The sequence below is a fragment of the Uranotaenia lowii genome, chromosome 2 (assembly GCF_029784155.1).
Source record: "Uranotaenia lowii strain MFRU-FL chromosome 2, ASM2978415v1, whole genome shotgun sequence".
In the NCBI taxonomy this organism is placed as follows: domain Eukaryota; kingdom Metazoa; phylum Arthropoda; class Insecta; order Diptera; family Culicidae; genus Uranotaenia; species Uranotaenia lowii.
Genome location: NC_073692.1, coordinates 385,114,258 through 385,137,176, shown reverse-complemented (window position 1 = coordinate 385,137,176; position 22,919 = coordinate 385,114,258). Strand labels below are relative to the sequence as shown.

Genomic DNA, 22,919 nt, shown 5'->3' with positions numbered 1-22,919 from the left:
AAATTGTCAAAATTGTCAAAATTGTCAAAATTGTCAAAATTGTCAAAATTGTCAAAATTGTCAAAATTGTCAAAATTGTCAAAATTTTCAAAATTGTCAAAATTGTCAAAATTGTCAAAATTGTCAAAATTGTCAAAATTGTCAAAATTGTCAAAATTGTCAAAATTGTCAAAATTGTCAAAATTGTCAAAATTGTCAAAATTGTCAAAATTGTCAAAATTGTCAAAATTGTCAAAATTGTCAAAATTGTCAAAATTGTCAAAATTGTCAAAATTGTCAAAATTGTCAAAATTGTCAAAATTGTCAAAATTGTCAAAATTGTCAAAATTGTCAAAATTGTCAAAATTGTCAAAATTGTCAAAATTGTCAAAATTGTCAAAATTGTGAAAATTGTCAAAATTGTCAAAATTGTCAAAATTGTCAAATTGTCAAAATTGTCAAAATTGTCAAAATTGTTAAAATTGTCAAAATTGTCAAAATTGTCAAAATTGTCAAAATTGTCAAAATTGTCAAAATTGTCAAAATTGTCAAAATTGTCAAAATTTTCAAAATTTTCAAAGTTGTCAAAATTGTCAAAATTGTCAAAATTGTCAAAATTGTCAAAATTGTCAAAATTGTCAAAATTGTCAAAATTGTCAAAATTGTCAAAATTGTCAAAATTGTCAAAATTGTCAAAATTGTCAAAATTGTCCAAATTGTCAAAATTGTCAAAATTGTCAAAATTGTCAAAATTGTCAAAATTGTCAAAATTGTCAAAATTGTCAAAATTGTCAAAATTGTCAAAATTGTCAAAATTGTCAAAATTGTCAAAATTGTCAAAATTGTCAAAATTGTCAAAATTGTCAAAATTGTCAAAATTGTCAAAATTGTCAAAATTGTCAAAATTGTCAAAATTGTCAAAATTGTCAAAATTGTCAAAATTGTCAAAATTGTCAAAATTGTCAAAATTGTCAAAATTGTCAAAATTGTCAAAATTGTCAAAATTGTCAAAAATTGTCAAAATTGTCAAAATTGTCAAAATTGTCAAAATTGTCAAAATTGTCAAAATTGTCAAAATTGTCAAAATTGTCAAAATTGTCAAAATTGTCAAAATTGTCAAAATAGTCAAAATGGTCAAAATTGTCAAAATTGTCAAAATTGTCAAAATTGTCAAAATTGTCAAAATTGTCAAAATTGTCAAAATTGTCAAAATTGTCAAAATTGTCAAAATTGTCAAAATTGTCAAAATTGTCAAAATTGTCAAAATTGTCAAAATTGTCAAAATTGTCAAAATTGTCAAAATTGTCAAAATTGTCAAAATTGTCAAAATTGTCAAAATTGTCAAAATTGTCAAAATTGTCAAAATTGTCAAATTGTCAAAATTGTCAAAATTGTCAAAATTGTCAAAATTGTCAAAATTGTCAAAATTGTCAAAATTGTCAAAATTGTCAAATTGTCAAAATTGTCAAAATTGTCAAAATTGTTAAAATTGTCAAAATTGTCAAAATTGTCAAAATTGTCAAAATTGTCAAAATTGTCAAAATTGTCAAAATTGTCAAAATTGTCAAAATTGTCAAAATTGTCAAAATTGTTAAAATTGTCAAAATTGTCAAAATTGTCAAAATTGTCAAAATTGTCAAAATTGTCAAAATTGTCAAAATTGTCAAAATTGTCAAAATTGTCAAAATTGTCAAAATTGTCAAAATTGTCAAAATTGTCAAAATTGTCAAAATTGTCAAAATTGTCAAAATTGTCAAAATTGTCAAAATTGTCAAAATTGTCAAAATTGTCAAAATTGTCAAAATTGTCAACATTGTCAAAATTGTCAAAATTGTCAAAATTGTCAAAATTGTCAAAATTGTCAAAATTTTCAAAATTGTCAAAATTGTCAAAATTGTCAAAATTGTCAAAATTGTCAAAATTGTCAAAATTGTCAAAATTGTCAAAATTGTCAAAATTGTCAAAATTGTCAAAATTGTCAAAATTGTCAAAATTGTCAAAATTGTCAAAATTGTCAAAATTGTCAAAATTGTCAAAATTGTCAAAATTGTCAAAATTGTCAAAATTGTCAAAATTGTCAAAATTGTCAAAATTGTCAAAATTGTCAAAATTGTCAAAATTGTCAAAATTGTCAAAATTGTCAAAATTGTCAAAATTGTCAAAATTGTCAAAATTGTCAAAATTGTCAAAATTGTCAAAATTGTCAAAATTGTCAAAATTTTCAAAATTGTCAAAATTGTCAAAATTGTCAAAATTGTCAAAATTGTCAAAATTGTCAAAATTGTCAAAATTGTCAAAATTGTCAAAATTGTCAAAATTGTCAAAATTGTCAAAATTGTCAAAATTGTCAAAATTGTCAAAATTGTCAAAATTGTCAAAATTGTCAAAATTGTCAAAATTGTCAAAATTGTCAAAATTGTCAAAATTGTCAAAATTGTCAAAATTGTCAAAATTGTCAAAATTGTCAAAATTGTGAAAATTGTGAAAATTGTCAAAATTGTCAAAATTGTCAAAATTGTCAAAATTGTCAAAATTGTCAAATTTGTCAAAATTGTCAAAATTGTCAAAATTGTCAAATTGTCAAAATTGTCAAAATTGTCAAAATTGTCAAAATTGTCAAAATTGTCAAAATTGCCAAAATTGTCAAAATTGTCAAAATTGTCAAAATTGTCAAAATTGTCAAAATTGTCAAAATTGTCAAAATTGTCAAAATTGTCAAAATTGTCAAAATTGTCAAAATTTTTAAAATTGTTAAAATTGTCAAAATTGTCAAAATTGTTTAAATTGCCAAAATTGTCAAAATTGTCAAAATTGTCAAAATTGTCAAAATTGTCAAAATTGTCAAAATTGTCAAAATTGTCAAAATTGTCAAAATTGTCAAAATTGTCAAAATTGTCAAAATTGTCAAAATTGTCAAAATTGTCATAAATGTCAAAATTGTCAAAATTGTCAAATTGTCAAAATTGTCAAAATTGACAAAATTTTCAAAATTGACAAAATTGACAAAATTGTCAAAATTTTCAAATTTGTCAAAATTGTCAAAATGATCGAATTGTCAAAGTTTTTAAAATTGTCGAAACAATTTTGTTAATTTGTCAATTTGGCAATCATTACAACTTTACATCTTTGAAAATTTTGACAATTTTGACAATTTTGACAATTTTGACAATTTTGACAATTTTGACAATTTTGACAATTTTGACAATTTTGACAATTTTGACAATTTTGACAATTTTGACAATTTTGACAATTTTGACAATTTTGACAATTTTGACAATTTTGACAATTTTGACAATTTTGACAAAAATGACAAAAATGACAAAAATGACAAAAATGACAAAAATGACAAAAATTACAAAAATTACAAAAATTACAAAAATTACAAAAATTACAAAAATTACAAAAATTACAAAAATAACAAAAATTACATAAATGACAAAAATTACAAAAATGACAAAAATGACAAAAATGACAAAAATGACAAAAATGACAAAAATGACAAAAATGACAAAAATTACAAAAATGACAAAAATGACAAAAATGACAAAAATGACAAAAATTAGAAAAATGACAAAATGGCAAAATAATGTCAATTGTCAAAATTGTCAAAATTGTCAAAATTGTCAAAATTGTCAAAATTGTCAAAATTGTCAAAATTGTCAAAATTGTCAAAATTTTCAAAATTTTCAAAGTTGTCAAAATTGTCAAAATTGTCAAAATTGTCAAAATTGTCAAAATTGTCAAAATTGTCAAAATTGTCAAAATTGTCAAAATTGTCAAAATTGTCAAAATTGTCAAAATTGTCAAAATTGTCCAAATTGTCAAAATTGTCAAAATTGTCAAAATTGTCAAAATTGTCAAAATTGTCAAAATTGTCAAAATTGTCAAAATTGTCAAAATTGTCAAAATTGTCAAAATTGTCAAAATTGTCAAAATTGTCAAAATTGTCAAAATTGTCGAAATTGTCAAAATTGTCAAAATTGTCAAAATTGTCAAAATTGTCAAAATTGTCAAAATTGTCAAAATTGTCAAAATTGTCAAAATTGTCAAAATTGTCAAAATTGTCAAAATTGTCAAAATTGTCAAAATTGTCAAAATTGTCAAAATTGTCAAAATTGTCAAAATTGTCAAAATTGTCAAAATTGTCAAAATTGTCAAAATTGTCAAAATTGTCAAAATTGTCAAAATTGTCAAAATTGTCAAAATTGTCAAAATTGTCAAAATTGTCAAAATTGTCAAAATTGTCAAAATTGTCAAAATTGTCAAAATTGTCAAAATTGTCAAAATTGTCAAAATTGTCAAAATTGTCAAAATTGTCAAAATTGTCAAAATTGTCAAAATTGTCAAAATTGTCAAATTTGTCAAAATTGTCAAAATTGTCAAAATTGTCAAATTGTCAAATTGTCAAAATTGTCAAAATTGTCAAAATTGTCAAAATTGCCAAAATTGTCAAAATTGTCAAAATTGTCAAAATTGTCAAAATTGTCAAAATTGTCAAAATTGTCAAAACTGTCAAAATTGTCAAAATTGTCAAAATTGTCAAAATTGTCAAAATTTTTAAAATTGTTAAAATTGTCAAAATTGTCAAAATGTTTAAATTGCCAAAATTGTCAAAATTGTCAAAATTGTCAAAATTGTCAAAATTGTCAAAATTGTCAAAATTGTCAAAATTGTCAAAATTGTCAAAATTGTCAAAATTGTCAAAATTGTCAAAATTGTCAAAATTGTCAAAATTGTCAAAATTGTCAAAATTGTCAAAATTGTCAAAATTGTCAAAATTGTCAAAATTGTCATAAATGTCAAAATTGTCAAAATTGTCAAATTGTCAAAATTGTCAAAATTGACAAAATTTTCAAAATTGACAAAATTGACAAAATTGTCAAAATTTTCAAATTTGTCAAAATTGTCAAAATGATCGAATTGTCAAAGTTTTTAAAATTGTCGAAACAATTTTGTTAATTTGTCAATTTGGCAATCATTACAACTTTACATCTTTGAAAATTTTGACAATTTTGACAATTTTGACAATTTTGACAATTTTGACAATTTTGACAATTTTGACAATTTTGACAATTTTGACAATTTTGACAATTTTGACAATTTTGACAATTTTGACAATTTTGACAATTTTGACAATTTTGACAATTTTGACAATTTTGACAATTTTGACAATTTTGACAATTGACATTATTTTGCCATTTTGTCATTTTTCTAATTTTTGTCATTTTTGTCATTTTTGTCATTTTTGTAATTTTTGTCATTTTTGTCATTTTTGTCATTTTTGTCATTTTTGTCATTTTTGTCATTTTTGTCATTTTTGTAATTTTTGTCATTTATGTAATTTTTGTTATTTTTGTAATTTTTGTATTTTTTGTAATTTTTGTAATTTTTGTCATTTTTGTCATTTTTGTCATTTTTGTCATTTTTGTCATTTTTGTCATTTTTGTCATTTTTGTCATTTTTGTCATTTTTGTCATTTTTGTCATTTTTGTCATTTTTGTCATTTTTGTCATTTTTGTCATTTTTGTCATTTTTGTCATTTTTGTCATTTTTGTCATTTTTGTCATTTTTGTCATTTTTGTCATTTTTGTCATTTTTGTCATTTTTGTCATTTTTGTCATTTTTGTCATTTTTGTCATTTTTGTCATTTTTGTCATTTTTGTCATTTTTGTCATTTTTGTCATTTTTGTCATTTTGGTCATTTTTGTCATTTTTGTCATTTTTGTCATTTTTGTCATTTTTGTCATTTTTGTCATTTTTGTCATTTTTGTCATTTTTGTCATTTTTGTCATTTTTGTCATTTTTGTCATTTTTGTCATTTTTGTCATTTTTGTCATTTTTGTCATTTTTGTCATTTTTGTCATTTTTGTCATTTTTGTCATTTTTGTCATTTTTGTCATTTTTGTCATTTTTGTCATTTTTGTCATTTTTGTCATTTTTGTCATTTTTGTCATTTTTGTCATTTTTGTCATTTTTGTCATTTTTGTCATTTTTGTCATTTTTGTCATTTTTGTCATTTTTGTCATTTTTGTCATTTTTGTCATTTTTGTCATTTTTGTCATTTTTGTCATTTTTGTCATTTTTGTCATTTTTGTCATTTTTGTCATTTTTGTCATTTTTGTCATTTTTGTCATTTTTGTCATTTTTGTCATTTTTGTCATTTTTGTCATTTTTGTCATTTTTGTCATTTTTGTCATTTTTGTCATTTTTGTCATTTTTGTCATTTTTGTCATTTTTGTCATTTTTGTCATTTTTGTCATTTTTGTCATTTTTGTCATTTTTGTCATTTTTGTCATTTTTGTCATTTTTGTCATTTTTGTCATTTTTGTCATTTTTGTCATTTTTGTCATTTTTGTCATTTTTGTCATTTTTGTCATTTTTGTCATTTTTGTCATTTTTGTCATTTTTGTCATTTTTGTCACTTTGTCATTTTTATCATTTTTGTCATTTTTGACATTTTTGTCATTTTTGTCATTTTTGTCATTTTTTGTCATTTTTGTCATTTTGACATTTTTGTCACTTTTGTCATTTTTGTCATTTTTGTCATTTTTGTCATTTTTGTCATTTTTGTCATTTTTGTCATTTTTGTCATTTTTGTCATTTTTGTCATTTTTGTGATTTTTGTCATTTTTGTCATTTTTGTCATTTTTGTCATTTTTGTCATTTTTGTCATTTTTGTCATTATTGTCATTTTTGTCATTTTTGTCATTTTTGTCATTTTTGTCATTTTTGTCATTTTTGTCATTTTTGTCATTTTTGTCATTTTTGTCATTTTTGTCATTTTTGTCATTTTTGTCATTTTTGTCATTTTTGTCATTTTTGTCATTTTTGTCATTTTTGTCATTTGTGTCATTTGTGTAATTGATGTCATTTTTGTCATTTTTGTCATTTTTGTCATTTTTGTCATTTTGGTCATTTTTGTCATTTTTGTCATTTTTGTCATTTTTGTCATTTTTGTCATTTTTGTCATTTTTGTCATTTTTGTCATTTTTGTCATTTTTGTCATTTTTGTCATTTTTGTCATTTTTGTCATTTTTTTTTATTTTTGTTACTTTCGTCATTTTTGACATTGCTGTCATTTTTTTTATTTTAGTAATTTTTTTCAGTTTTGTCATTTTTGTAATTTTTGTCATTTTTGTCATTTATTGTAATTTTTTTTTTGTTCTAAATTTCCTTCAACTTGGATTGGTGCAGTGTTTACACAGGAAATCCAACAGAATCGTCACTTTCCTCGACCAAAAATTGCTTCCACATTTTTGGGGGAGACTCACTCAGCCCTTAGGATTTTGCTTATGAAAATTTTCATCTCTCTACCTCCGGCATGTTAAATGGGTGCCTTAAACAGTAATAGCTTAACTAGTTGGTCATCGAACTCATGTCCCCGGAACCGACGACATATGTCGGATGCCCCCATAAAACTCACCTATAACGGTCATCCGGGAGGTCCTCGTTTCTTGGCCCTCGAACGTCGAAACCCGACAGGAGTAATCGCCGGTAAAATTCTTCAATGGCCGGACCAGCGCCAGGGCCCGATGTTTGTGCAGTGCCTCATTGTTGACGGTGAAGCTTCGATTCACCTGATGGCGGATTTCGCTAAAGTTAAACGACGGCCTTCGCGGCGGAATCCATTGGTAGATCATTTTTCCATTGAAGAGCCACTTGAGCACGAAGCCCTTCTCGGCCGGATCGATATCGTACTCGCAGTCGAGCACCAGATGGTGGCCCCGGCCGTCGTGATGATGAGGATGCCTTCGGGTGGCCGCACTCGTTCTCGGCTCGCCATCTGGTGGTCCATCCGATTCGTAGATGGCTCGGCCATGCCCGGCGTGGGGTGGGTGGAACAGCTCGTTGCTTTCGCTGCTGTGGCCTGACGACGCCTCCATCTGTCCACCTTCGGAATTCTGCCGGTGATAATCGTCCAGGATGTATGCTCGGGGCACTGACAGGCGCGTTATTTTGATGCTGTGGCATTCTGTGAAATATACAGGGCAAGAGAAAGACCCGGAATCAGTATCGGATCAGGTTTCGGGGGGCTCGATAACTTTTTCTCAAAAGAATTTTTTTTTACCATTTTATTTGCAAACATTCCTACAGAAAATAGATCCAGAGTTTTCTATAATTCGTCTGATTTTCTAAAATTCTATCCATTGACTTCTCCTAAACACGGCTCTGACCCAAGAATGGACAGGATGTTATTCTGCGCTGATGTTGCTGACGATGATGATGATGTTGTTGATGGGTCAGGAATTAGCGCTAATGTGTCGGCTCTTAATGAGGGGCACTTTTCGGTGTGGACAAGTAACTTTCTGGGCTGCTACTATGCTAGCTTAACATGAGCTGCCAACGATGATGATTCTGATGCTGCCGCTGGGAGCATAATTGTAATTGAATGGAAATTTTATTGGGAAATATACGTTCATAGGTTGGTTCAACGTTTGTTTAGGATAGCAAGGTTTAATCGACTGGAACGTGGAAAATCGAGCCCAAGCTGGAGAGCGAGAACACCTTTTAGGGAAAATGAAGCGATTAGTTTTCCAACACAACCAAACGGCTAGGGCAAATCTGCTAGGAATGAAGCGCTTTTATGGAGCACAGATTGTGTTGGTATTTACATGTTTATAGCTCAGGAAGTGGTTCAGCAGACAACTGTTTCATACATCTGCTAAATTATCTTATGTGTTGGCAAAATTATGCCAGCGATAAAACTAGCCGAATGATAAAATCGTTAAAAGGGTATAAATTTATTTATATAATGTTATTTTGTCCTTCGATACTAACAGAAACTGGTAAAGTATTTCAGAAACTCATATTTTGACACAAAAACCCAACTCCTTCTTATTATTATGATTATGTTTTCATTATGAAGTGTTTCCAAAAAAGTTCAGAATTTGAAACCAACCATTATTACATATTTAAAATTTTCAATAAAAAAATTTCTGATAAACATAAAATTTTCTTCAAGAGACCAGTTCCAGCCTCAATCTCATTAAGTGTTTCTTGTTATTCTTAATGAACAACTCGACATTCATAGGACGTTGGTAAATTACACAAGGCCACAGAATTCACTTTTTTCCAAGGTGCAAAAAACTTTAAAGCTAACTATTATTGAATTGGATGCTCTGAATCCAAATATGCAATTAAATTTTTAGGTAAACACCATTAACATTAGAAGAACCGGCAAAAAGAATATGCCTATTTGGACCATTATCAGTCAAAATGACTGGTAAAGGGAAATTTTTTTATAACATTTTATTTTAAACTTTTTTTCTTGAGATATTATTTTGTTACTTGTTCTATAATATTTTTGTTATAAAATGGAAATAATTTTTTACCATGGGTGCACATTATCAAGATTGAAATGGAAATCATGTTAAATGGATTTGGGTTTTGACCATGGCTGACGATTTCACTTCAATTTTGTTGTAGTAGATATTTTCTAGCACCCATCCCTCTGATGTATTTCAACATGTTGCTTATAAATTACCGTCAAACGGGGCTTCATGCAAAAGCAGAGTTAGATGCAACATTTGTATACCACAACACTCATTGAATTTTTATTTCAATATACTGTCATAAAGTTATCATTGAACGATAACTAATTGATGATGACATAATTTTTAACGTCGTGAAAACGTTTTTTTTTAGTTGTTGTTTCTCAAAAAAAAATTTAAAAAATCGAGCAATAGATGTACAAATTTTTACATTTTTCGATGCCGTAAAAAACTTTACCTAGAATGACGGATTGGCTTAATGATATCACCTACAAACTTTATATTGTTTTCGTTATCCTATACCGACACTGTTGGTGTATAAATAATTTTCGGAAAATCACCAAATTTTTTAAATAAATATTTTTATAATTTAGCTAGCTGTCTGAGGCAAAATGCAACAAAATGCAAACCAGAACTCAATCTCAGAAATCGCGTTTCCATATGCTGGGATATGATTGTTTCGCATTATGCGTTTGTTAGCATAAAAATTTCATCCATCCTATGATTTATTTTTATGATTTCAGCTTATCGAACATTTTTTAGTATTTTTACCCCTAAATGTATGCAGCAGAATAACACTTTTTTTGTTTAAAAAAATTTGACAGATACAAATGTAATATTCAATTCGCACAAAACCAAAAATTACTGCAATTGGTGCTTTATGCGATTTGACATCACAAACGTATCAAAAACAATAAATTTTCAAACGTTTTCATTTGATTTTTCATTAATTACAGAGTTTGTTGCAACTTACCCCTTTTTCTTAGTAGGGTGAAAATCGCATGTTTTTGTAAATTTAAAAATAACTGGTAAAACCAATAATTTTAACTGACTACGTCAGTTTGGTGTCCTATCAACCTGAAAACTTTTGATGTACAAGAGGTAGGATTATCTGTAAGCATTAAGATTTTAAAAGCCATTGAAATTGAAAATTGTTGCATGTTGCCCCAGTTGACGGTATACCTGATATTGTAGGTTTTCAAGCATGATTTTTCAGGAGTTATGTGCATCAAGTTACGTCGTGCGACGGAAAACAGTGAAAATAAAATAATGGATCAACATTGTTAAATTTTACGTTGATTTGTTTTTTCTAAATAGTTTTTCAACCAATATTGCATTTCAAATACCCATCACATCTGATTCCAGGGCCGTATGAAGAACCGTTTTAAGGGGGGGGGGGGGGGGTTTGGTGGTTGATTTTTACCTATGACTTTTTTGCTCAACAATTCACGAATACAAATAAATATTAAAACAAATTATGTTTCTTACTATATGATTAATCATTTTTAAGTACTTTGACATTTAAAGTGTTCCTAAACCTAAAAAGTGAGATAAATTCACTTTCGTCGATGGTTAATATCTTTCAATTTTTTTAAGAGTCTGGTAGATCTAATTTAGTTGATTTGGGCATAAAACAAGGTTTTCTTGAAAAAAAAAAAAACTTATTCTATACTCAAATCAAATAATATTCCAAACTTTTACAAACCCAAAGATTTTAACCTTTGATGAAAATAAATCAATTTTTTTTAGTAGTCGATGAAAATCATCAAATTTTCGTATAATTTTTACCAAATACGAAATATTTCATTATTTCGCTTGCCTCTTAGAAGCTCTATTCAAAGAAAATTCACAAAACCTTCTGTTACTCGAATATCTTTATTTAAATAGCAGTATTTTGTTAATTGATTTCTAAAACATAAACTGCCGAATTTTGATGTCTTTAATGTAGAAAAGATATTTCTTTCACAGCAAGTATTCATCATAAAGAATCAATTCCATAATAAAAATCCTGTGGATGATTTTTTGAAATAAAATTAGGGTTTTTTGGATAAAACAAAGAAATCAAGTTCAACCTTTTATTTGTGATTTTCAATTGAATTGACAAGCAATCTTAACATATTAAGGACCGTGAAGATGACAAGAAACACCGCAATTTGGCATTCTATATCTCAGAAACCCCTATACTAAAGTCTGTTTCACATAGAATCTGATCGCATCTTTTCATTTACTGCAGCGCACCTAGTTGTCACTTCGCAAATCTATTGACAGTGTTTTGATGCGGATGGTTTGTTTACTTAGTGGTGAAAATTTCATCAAGATTGAAGCAGTCAGTCATAAGTTATTGACGAGGGAACGCGAAAGGCGAGAGATAATTTTGCACACTCACGTAGAACCGACGTGGTCAGGGGTAAAGATCGCGAAATTCCTGAAATATTCAAAATCGACTGTAAATTCGGTGCTGCAATGTTACCGAGAGACCCTTATGGTGGATCGCGCAAAATAAACCAAGCGTAAAAGTGGAACATATGACCGGAAGCTGCGAGCAAAGGTAATTCGATCAGTTCACAATAATTCTGGAATCTCCTTGCGTGATTTGGCGATAATGTTCAAGGCGAACCACAGAACAGCTCGACGAATTTGTTTGCAAACACCTCAACGGGACGCTGAAACAAAACCTGGTTGCCAAAACCAGGACAAGGAAGTTGTATGAGAAAGTGTTGACCAAGTACAACCGATGCATTTTGATGGACGACGAAACTTACGTCAAAATGGATTTTGGACAAATACCCGATAAAAAATTTTACCTTGCGAAGCGTAAAGGGAATGTTGCGGGTAGATTCAAGTTTGTTTTCGCAGATAAATTTGCTCGTTAGTTGATGATTTTGCAAGGGATCTGTAGTTGTGGGAAGAAGACTAAGATTTTCATCACTGGGGACACAATGAATGGAAATGTTTACAAAGAAGAATGTCTCCAGAAGAGGGTTTTGCCATTCATTCGGTCCTACAAAGGTCCGGTGAAGATCGGGCCATAGTTAAGGGCAAACTGAAGAAATGTGGCAGAACCATGAAAAAACCCGCTCAAATGAAAAGTGGTGGAACAAGATGGCGAGGTTACCAGCAGTACTGTGCAGAAAATGATGGGTGGTATCACAAAAAAAGTTTGAAAACTCATACGAAAAGCTGATGAATGATTTTTATGTATTTTTTCCTTAAAGTGCATTAAAAACCCTACATAATGACATTTTTTCTTTTGTTGTACGTTATTCCTTTGCGGAGAAATGATCCGACCAGATTCTATGTGAAACAGACTTTAAATATCACAAATTTAGAATTTTAAGTTACCGCAAATGATGTATTGTTTGCAGAATAATGTTTGACACTCAAATTCAGTCCATTCGAGTTACACATACTTCGAAGTGTAGCACACTGTTGGCAAGCGAAAAAACCAGATATCTCGTATTTTGTCCGTAATATGTTTAGGTCTCGATCTTTTGAATTCCTCAACCATTTATGTTGATTGTAAAATTTAATTACATGTTATACCTTTTTCTGAATTTTTAATCTGCATTTTAATCTGAATTCTGAACCTGAATTGAAAATTGCGCTATGAATCTGTATCCAAATTACCTTACGATTTCTGAAATGTACAAAATATACGATTTTTAAATCTTATTCCAGATAAGAAATTTATAAGCGAAGTTTTAGAGCACTCATTCATGAGTCTGTTATTTAAAATCTGAAGTTCAAGTTTAATCTAAATTCACTATTAAAACTATGTATTTTTAATCTGTATTGTGATGTACACGAATTGCCGGGCCTCACGCTTAACCCCTGTCATCAGATTTTGTACAGCCACCTTGTCCACCTTCTTCGCCGCAGAAAGCCAGTTTGCCTTGAACTGCTGCTCGTCCTTAGCAGTTTTTTTGGTCTTCTTTAGGTTCCGCTTGACAATAGCCCAGTATTTCTCAATTGGGCGGAGCTCTGGCGTGTTGGGAGGGGTCTTGTCCTTGGGAACCACCTGCACGTTGTTGGCGGCGTACCACTCCATGGCATTTCAACCGTAATGGCAAGATGCCAAATCCGGCCAAAACAGTAAGGAACAACCGTGTTTCTTCAGGAAAGGCAGCAGACGTTTATTCAAACACTCTTTCACGTATATTAGTTGAGCTAAGTATTCGACCGAATATGCCAAATAATGGGTCATACGGTCAAAATTTGGTCAATATCAACTTGACGTATTTCTTTCAATTTTGCATTCAAAAACCCCTCATTTTGAAGGTGTGTGTGTGGAGAATGTTGCTCCTATTTGGAATTTGGAATTCAATGTTCAGTTCTCAAAATGCCGTCCAAGGAAGAAAGAGCAGCGTATCAAAATCCAAGCTACTCGCACGAAAAGCTGACAAAATCGCTAAAAGTTCTCAAATCAACCATTACAAATGTAATTAAAGTGTTTGGTGAACGTTTGTCGACGGCCAGGAAGTCTGGATCCGGGGGAAATCGAAAACCGGAAGCCGCTGAGACGTCAAAGAGAGTTGCCGGTAGTTTCAAGCGAAACCCTAAACTCTCTCTCCGAGATGCCGCAAATAAGCTGGGTGTATCGTCTACAACCGTGCATCGAGTCAAAAAACGAGCCGGACTATCGACTTACAAGAAGGTAGTGACTTCAAATCGCGATGATAAACAAAATACGACGGCCAAAGCGCGATCCCGGAGGCTGTACACGACGATGCTGACGAAGTTTGACTGCGTGGTAATGGACGACGAAACCTACGTCAAAGCCGACTACAGGCAGCTTCCGGGACAGGAGTTTTATACGGCAAAAGGAAGAGGAAAGGTAGCAGATATTTTCAAGCACATGAAACTGTCACACGAAGAAATATCTGGTTTGGCAAGCCATCTGTACCTGTGGCTTGCAAAGCAGCATTTTCATAGCTTCCGGGACTATCAACCAAGAAATTTACGTGAGAGAGTGTTTGAATAAACGGCTGCTGCCTTTTCTGAAGAAACACGGTTGTTCCGTACTGTTTTGGCCGGATTTGGCATCTTGCAATTACGGTTAAAAGGCCATGGAATGGTACGCCGCCAACAACGTGCAGGTGGTTCCCAAGGACAAGAACCCTCCGAACACGCCAGAGCTCCGTCCAATTGAGAAATATTGGGCTATTGTCAAGCGGAAACTAAAGAAGACCAAAAAAACTGCTAAGGACGAGCAGCAGTTCAAGGAAAACTGGCTTTCTGCGGCGAAGAATGTGGACAAGGTGGCTGTACAAAATCTGATGGCAGGGGTTTGGCATAAGGCCCGGCAATTCAGATTTGGAAAAGCGAAAGCCTAACTCAATATTTTTCCAGAGTTTTATACTTATTAAACTTGAAAAAGAAATTTAATTTTATTTTTTAAATAAACGATTTCACCGATTTACACGCGTTTTTCCTTGACCAAATTTTGACCGTATCACCCTTTAGCAACAACATCAAATTTTAACCCCAGCTCTACATGTGAATTAGCGGCATTCTTTTTCTTATGTAAATAAATATAATCTCACTTTCAATTTCTGTTTGAAGGGAAGTGTAGCACGTGCTTTCGAATCGGCTCAAGAGTGCATTAAACATAGACGCTGCCGCTGATTGCAGAATATGTAGATAGTAGCTTCTCTTTATTTTATCCCCCAACCGATCGAGGGTACACTTACTATGTCAACAATGACACAATTGTGATTCCACCACCCACCAGGAACTTTGCGACTCTAGCTGTTGCATATTTCATCCATTCATGTCCCTCTACTTCACAGATACCCGACTGATTCTTCTCAAGAGTGGGACGATGATAGCGGAACCAAATCTCGGATAGCTCCGGAAAATGTTTGAAGTACCAACCCTCCTCGTTAGTCAGTGACTGAAGAGCATGGGTGTTTGTTAAAAGTTTACGGTGATGCGATTGCACACATAAATTAGAGCCTCCCTCACCTCGGATTGGGGACATAAACAAACACAACTATTCATCAGTTCCTACTTCATCGTGGCCACGTGGCAATTGTGCTCGAAATCTGACCGGGTGCCAATGAGATGGCAAAAGCTTTCAGCTAAATTTAAATATCCTATTTGAATAACGCAACCATTGCACGCTAGCGCCCAAAATGTAAATCAATTATTTGATCTGCTAAGCCCAGCACAGTTGATCATCGACTCCTGAATGTGGGACCTTCTCGGTCGCTTCTCGGTCGCTCTGAATCCGGTCACTGCCCTGTTTTACCTAGAGTGGATCCTTAGAGGATTGCTGAAATTGAGTGGAAATTCTGATTTGAACAGAAGTGTGGCTTTCTGTGTAAATAGCCGGCCTGGCACAATCCTAAATATGCGAATGACATCGGTTAACGGTCAGACGAGGAGCTTTGTTGGCCTCCCACTGGGTGCAACTACACTTCGCAAGGATTCTATTTCCTGTCTCAATGTAATTGCACATGATTTTCAACAATGGGCTTCAGTTCTTACTATTCTCATTAAATCGGTCACCATAGATCAACAACATTATTCCATACCAGCATCATCTTCAAACAAATAAACAATTGCGGTCATCCCGCCAAGCAAGCAAGAGAGCATTGCGAGCGTTTGTTGAGACAGTTTATGCTCGATGCTGGAGACTGGCTAATCCCCAGATAAATCACTATCGAGGATAAACAACATTCGGTGGTAAATTGCAGGCAGCCAACAACCCGCAAACGTAAACGGCGTTCGACGTTCGATCCGATAAATGCGGGTTAATTTGCAAAATCGATAACCTTTGGAAGCGTGTCGGCTTGGTTGGAATTAACTGTTAATCATTTGATGCCAGTGAAACAAGGTTGAAAGGAGGACGTTTATGAAGTTGAAAGTGTCCAATTTGAATTCCTAACGTTATTTTATTGAAAAATGTAATAGAAAAAACTTTGAATTTAGCAGTTTAAAGGGAAAAAAATCAACTCATGTATCGGTGCTTAACTTTTTTCATCTGTTTGAGGCGCGGTTTCAAGTTTAAATCAAAAATTCTTTTAAAAAATCTTACTTATCCAAAATAAAAACAGCTTTTTCTGCTCGAGCCATAATCTTATTATCTTAGGTTTAAAACCGATGAAATTTAAATTTTCTATCATTTTAGTTTAGCTAATATGATTATAATTTTAATGGCATGTGCGGCGGAATGAAAACTAAAGAGAATTTATTTTATAGAAATTTGAAAGAAAGGTGGATAGACAGGCATTAGTGCGCCAGTAGGAGAAAGCTTGATAATGTTGATGAAAAGCTCCCATGAATTGCTCCCGCCTTTGCTCTACACTAGCTAACTATACATGAGAAACTCAGAAAGAGACAGGCGGCGGCAACGCTATTCAAACCGTATGGAGCACATCTCTCAGATTTCCCCTTTTTTCCCCTCGTTTTGACAGATTTAAGCTTTTTTCCTCAGATTTAAGCTTTCGTCTCCTATGCTCTCAAGGCAAAAAAAGCTTGAATCTGAGGAAAAAAAGCTTAAAAACGAGATTCTTGTTGAGAGACTTGTCGATTTTTTCGCATTTCACATTTTATCTATTCACATTTTAACTATTCGCAGCGAATCTGAAGAGATGGCAAAGTCGCTAGAACTGTTCTCACACAGATGGCGGCAACTTTACACGATTTGTCTATGTATCGTGTGACCAACATCTTTTAAATAAGTGGTCGTGAATCTCGTTTTTAAGCTTTTTTTCCTCAGATTTAAGCTTTTTTTGCCTTGAGAGCATAGGAGACGAAAGCTTAAATCTGAGGAAAAAAGCTTAAATCTGTCAAAACAAGGGGAAAAAAGGGGAAATCTGAGAGATGTGCTCCATACGGTTTGAATAGCGTTGCCGCCGCCTGGTGTAGAGCAAAGGCGGGATCTATTCATGGGAGCATTTCATCAACATGCTCTCTAGCCTAAAATTTCAACACCTATCAAGCTTTCTCCTACTGGCGCACTAAAGCCTGTCTATCCACCTTTCTTTCAAATTTCTATAAACTAAATTCTCTATAGTTTTCATTCCGCCGCACATGCCATTAAAATTATAATCATACAAATTACGGCGATTAAAATCATATAACAATTTAGCTTATAGGAAAATTTCAAACTTTAAGTAGATAAGAAAGGAAGAAGAGAAAGAACAGTAAAAAAGAACTTAAAAAAGAAAACAACAAGATTATTTGAGTAAAAGAATCCGAATAGAATTTGAAAATGTGAGCAAGGGCTTGTTGTATAGAAAAAAATCATTATCTTAGATGTCCCTACTAAAAGGGACACCATTTTTCACCGAATAATCTGATAAACTAAAGTAACAAACATGAATTACGGTGATTAATCCTTCATAAAATTAAAAATACTTTGACCAAAAAGAAAATAATAAACACGAAATCATAGCATCGGTGGCAGGTCACTATCAGACTATCGACCGTGCCGTTTCGCTTCCAAATCCCGGATGTTACGAACGCGATGATAACAAACTGAGAAGACAGTAAATTCTTCCATATCCATACCATACCATACCAATCATAATCTTAGATGTCCCTACTCCCTACTAAAAAGGACTTTTCACCGATACGGCCGATGAATTAAAGTAACATTAAAATGGTTACACAAGAAAATAGCATTTGGAGCCTATGTTTTGGAAATTTGGTAGAGTTTGGCATCCTGAACTATTATCCATTGTCAGATTATGTCTGTCATCTCTAATTTTGGTGATGAGTTTTAAAATGAAACTGAGTTGAGTTTTGAGTCAAATGTGTAGTGATTGAGTTCTGAGTTAGTTTATTATGCTTCATACAATTAAGATATAATATTTTGAATATTTTGAGGACGAAAATGAAAAAAAAACTCAAAAAAAGTTAAATTGTACTGTTTTTAAAAACTTGAAAACATATCTTAACTGTGTTACTAACATTAGTGAAAAAAATTTAAGAAACAAGTTTGTTTTCTTTGAACAAATTTGTTAAATCCTTCAAAACAATTTAATGTTTTCCTTAAAAAAATATGTCTTAAATTCAATTACAGTGAAAACTTTTCAAAAATATCGTTTTAATTCCCGTACATTACAAAATGGGGCTGCTCAAGCTTGAAAAATGTTGTAGAAGGCTTCACAATAGAACGTTCTAGAAATTTCCATCGTTTTATAACCCACGTGCTATCGAATATTTGATTCAATTATTCTTTTGCAAGGTTCCAGAACCTTCCTTCTAATGCACCAGCTAGTTAACCAAGAATATTCCAGAACATTCGATAAGCTTATAATAGAGCTTCGCGTCGGGATGCCAGTCAGTTCCATTCAAGAATCGCGTGCGTTATATCGTCTGTTGTTAGAATCGAAGAGACCCTACTTCCCTGCGCTAGCTCTAGGGGGAAGTAATAGTAAAGTCTGCTTCATTTAATATTGGAACAAATTCTTTTGCTCATTGTGGCGCTCCTAGTGGACGGATTTGGGAACTTTTTTCACCCACGTGTCGGGAAATTCATTACCTTTCACCATGTATTTATGTCATAACACCAAACGATAGCATTTTGTAAACAACCGCCATGGAAGCCGAACGGAGAGATCAAATTGTGCACAGTTTTCTTGAAAATCCATTGTTGTCGGCATCGAAGCTAGCTAAACAGCTTAAAATGCCCAGAAAAACCGTATGGCGTGTTATCAAGCAGTACAAGGAAACATTGACGACGGCTCGGAAGCCGCATTCGAAGCGTCGGAGTGGAACTGTCGACCGGAAACTGCGTGGGAAAGTCATCAAGGCCGTCAAGAGGAATCCCAATCTTTCAGACCGCGATTTGGCCAATAAGTTCCAGGCCGCTCACAGTACGGTGCGACGAATTCGTCTCCGGGAAGGAATAAGGTCATTCCGAGCCAGCAAACAGCCAAATCGGACGCTGAAGCAGAACAATGTGGCCAGAATCCGTGCTCGAAAGCTGTACGACCAAGTGCTGACCAAGTTCGACGGATGTAAAGTCTGCTTCATTTAATATTGGAACACAAACAATTGCGTGTAGTTCAGTCATTTATTAACGAATTCATAATTTGTTTTTCATACAAATGTAGCATTTTCTTTACTCTTTCATAAAAAAAAATTAAAAAAAATTATTCATTGCTGTTTCGAAGAAATTCTCGTACTCGTACTCGTAAGAAAACTGTGCACAATTTGATCTCTCCCTTCGGCTTCCATGGCGGTTGTTTACAAAATGCTATCGTTTGGTGTTATGACATAAATACATGGTGAAAGGTAATGAATTTCCCGACACGTGGGTGAAAAAAGTTTCCAAATCCGTCCACTAGGAGCGCCACAATGAGCAAAAGAATTTGTTCCAATATTAAATGAAGCAGACTTTAGTGATGAAAGTCAGAGATAAATCAAATTTTATGTTAAATTCTTCAATGATTTTTTAATTTCACAATAATAACTTTATATGATAATAAATAAAAATAAATAGTTAAAACTAGATTTTCAATTTTTCAATGAAAGCTTATAGTGACAACCAGGGCCGTAGGAATTACTGCGTCATGGGTGAGGGGGGGTATTGGTAACAAAATTTTTCTTATAATTTTTTTGAAAAACGTATACACGAAGGAAAGTTAAAAAAAGTAATACAAAAAGCATCTTATTATTCGGGATAAAGTTCTTTTATATTTTTAATTAATAATTTAATTTACATTACTTTCAAAAATAAGTCCTAAAAGGGTTCAGTTTATTGAAGCATAAAAAGAGTAAATGAAGGATCTTGAAGGCTTCTATTAATTTTTGTTTTTCTGAGATTTTAAAACTCTCGTATTCATTCCTTACTACATTTGAAAGAAAAACTTATTTGGGGTTCAAACCAGATATTTTTTTCAACTCTTTGAACTCAATACATTCAGATTGTACATACATCATGTTACAGTGCGTATCTTATAGATTAAGATCATTTAACGATCATAAAAGCTTATTTTCCGGTGCTCAAAAATTATAATATTTTCAACACTTGAGAACCTTGTTGGTTTTTTTTTTAAATTTATTTCTGTAAAGATAATAAGGAGATTTCTTGTTTGCTGAAAAATTAATACTTTAGGAACTACAAAACTGTTTCTCATGAAAATTTATTTGAGAAAATTCGTACATTGTGTAAGAGAGGAGTGCTTACTATGCCCCGGGTGCTCGTTATGCCCTTATCTTTGTTATTCGAAAAAATGCAACACTTTATTTTGCGAATAACTTTTGGAAATGGAAATTGATGAAATTTTCAGCCAAGCTACCTGATAATGTAATGTCTAGATGCGAAACTTTTTGTTATGATCTGTAAAGTAGTTTTTGAGATAGCGTTCAATGAAGAAGTTTTTCGACTTTAATTTTTGGACAACACGAGCGCCATCTTGGCAGGAAAAAGAATCGCATTTGGAGGCAGTCTCCTTTGAATATTTAAAGTTTTATATCAGGGTACTAGACCAAGTTTAGGTTAATAAGAGGCTTAAGAAGTCTCACAAAACAATTGGTGTTACTTGGGTTGGCCATTCATCTTTGGCATCGTTATGAAACACTGAGTTCAGGGCTTGTGATAAAGCTCAGTTGGCAAGTCTGTTGTCTCCTGAGCCAATGTCCGCGAGTTCGAGCCCAAGAGTAAACATCGAACACAGTTGTACCGGATAAGTTTTTCAATAACGATCCGCCAACTGTAACGTTGATAAAGTCGCGAATGCCATAAAGATGGTAAAACGACTATAATCGAAACAAAAAAAAATGAAACACTGAGTGAATTACAGTTTCCACAGATCGTTAGCCTCCTCAAATACTAGATATTAGTTTTTTTAATTTTCCTCCTTGATTATCTCCGGAAAATTCAGGAGACTTGTCGAAGAAAAGTTTCTGGCTGGAAACCTGCCAGGTGACCGATAAAGAATTCGTTTTGCTGTCCATTGCAAATTTTTTTTTTAAATATCAGCCAATAAGGCTGCATTATTTTGCCCACGATTTGACCTCCGTATTTTGTATATTTTACTGGTGGGCTGCTTTTCTACCTTGAAAAATGAAATCAGTCCTGTTAAGGAATCATCTTGACGAACCAGTCAAAAGAATTAAACTTTTTTATCACTTCCTCTATTGATATTTTCGGATAACGCTTGGAAAAGCCTCTCATATTCCTCAACTTCCTTCTTCACATTTATTTAAATTTAAGCTCACTTTTGGATACTCAAGGACTTCTTAACACGGTCATCGCCAGGCTCATTTGTATAGTTTTACTAGCCGAGCCAAAAGAAATTCTCGGAGCGTGAAAATAAAGAGAGAGAACTCCAAGATTTAACAAGCATGGCGAAACTGGGCGGCTAACTTGAGTATGAGAGAGCGTCACCCGTTTTTGATGTGACGGGACCTCGCAGGAAATACAACCGTCACCCGAATATGGGTCCCATGGCGACGAACGTGTTAAACGATTTACCATGTGAAGTTCGGTCGAATAGTTGATTTCCAGCTGTCTGCCACTAAGACTTTCCTAGATGGCCCACTGCCCAAAAAAATTTATCAATGAACTTCAGTATTGCACGCTCACTCCAAAACCACTTAACAGATTGTTAACAAATTTTGAACACGTACACATTACATTACTAAGTAACTTCACTGAAAATTTTCTAAGTTTTCATCAATGCATTCAATTGTTATCCGCAAAACAAAGTGTTGCATTTTTTTTGGAATACACTTCTTATAAACTCTTCTTATCGCAGTTTAAGTATCATATCTCCTCAATTTCCTTTGGATAAAATTGTTAAGTGGATTTTAGGACATTAAAACTTAAAGAATTGAAAAACAGTCCAATGTGTTTGGCATAGATAATTTCATATGTTGGTAATCAAAATACTTAAATTCAATATGATTCAACTTATATTACAAAAAAAAGTGATCAAAAACTATAATTTCTAGATTTTTTTGCTGAATTGATTACTACAAATTTCGCTGACTTTGTTTTAGGATCAAACTCAAATCACTCAAATATTTAGTAAAACTAAATAAACATTTTCAGTCCTCAAAAAAATTGTTCCCAACAATTACATATTCTAGTCAATGAAATTTTTGAAAAATTCCCCAATATAAGTTCATGTTCACTTTTTCCCATAAAAGAATGCATTCATCTGATCCCGAAATACCAAAGCAACAAAATGGGTCAGCTTCAAGTAGCTATTACAAAAAAAAAAATCTAACCATAGCAACGATTGGTCCTCGGATGGTCATAACTCAGCCCATATCCGGTGCCTGGAAAAGCTCGTATCAAATCGTTCGACTCCCCGGAGAAGACTAGAGAGGAGACTTGACTCGATGGACGGTTCGATGGTTTCCGCAGCGAGCTTTGAAAACCACCAATCCGTTCCGATTTTTGAGTCTTCCCAGGACCATGACCGTACCACAAATTCATTCACACTAAGAGTAGCCGAAAATTTAGGAAGGGGGAAAAAAACCTCTCGCAATTGAAGAGTTGAGCTGAGGAAAGCTTGGTGGTAGAATAAAAATTTGCCGGAATTGTATGGACGGCAGCTTTTTGAGCAGGGAAGAAAATTTTACGTTCCGAGAGCTGGGTTTCCCCTTTTAATTTTTTTTTCACCAATGGCGAGAGTCCGACACTCGAGAAATTTAGTAGTTGTTTTTTTCGATTTCGTTTGACCGAAAAACTTCGTAGGTATC

The 22,919-nt window shown here is 32.5% G+C and overlaps 1 protein-coding gene across 1 annotated transcript in view; it reads right to left on the bottom strand.

Moving 5' to 3' along the window:
• The window catches only part of LOC129743245 (uncharacterized), a 42,677-nt gene extending 20,024 nt beyond the window's left edge, over positions 1-22,653 (bottom strand). Inside the window, exons 1-2 of the mRNA XM_055735221.1 lie at positions 22,443-22,653; positions 7,403-7,951 (exon numbers count right to left, since the gene is read on the bottom strand). Coding sequence (XP_055591196.1) covers positions 7,403-7,951; positions 22,443-22,653 — 760 coding nt within the window. The remainder of the gene's footprint in view (positions 1-7,402; positions 7,952-22,442) is intronic.
• Between the last annotated feature and the right edge of the window lie 266 nt (positions 22,654-22,919).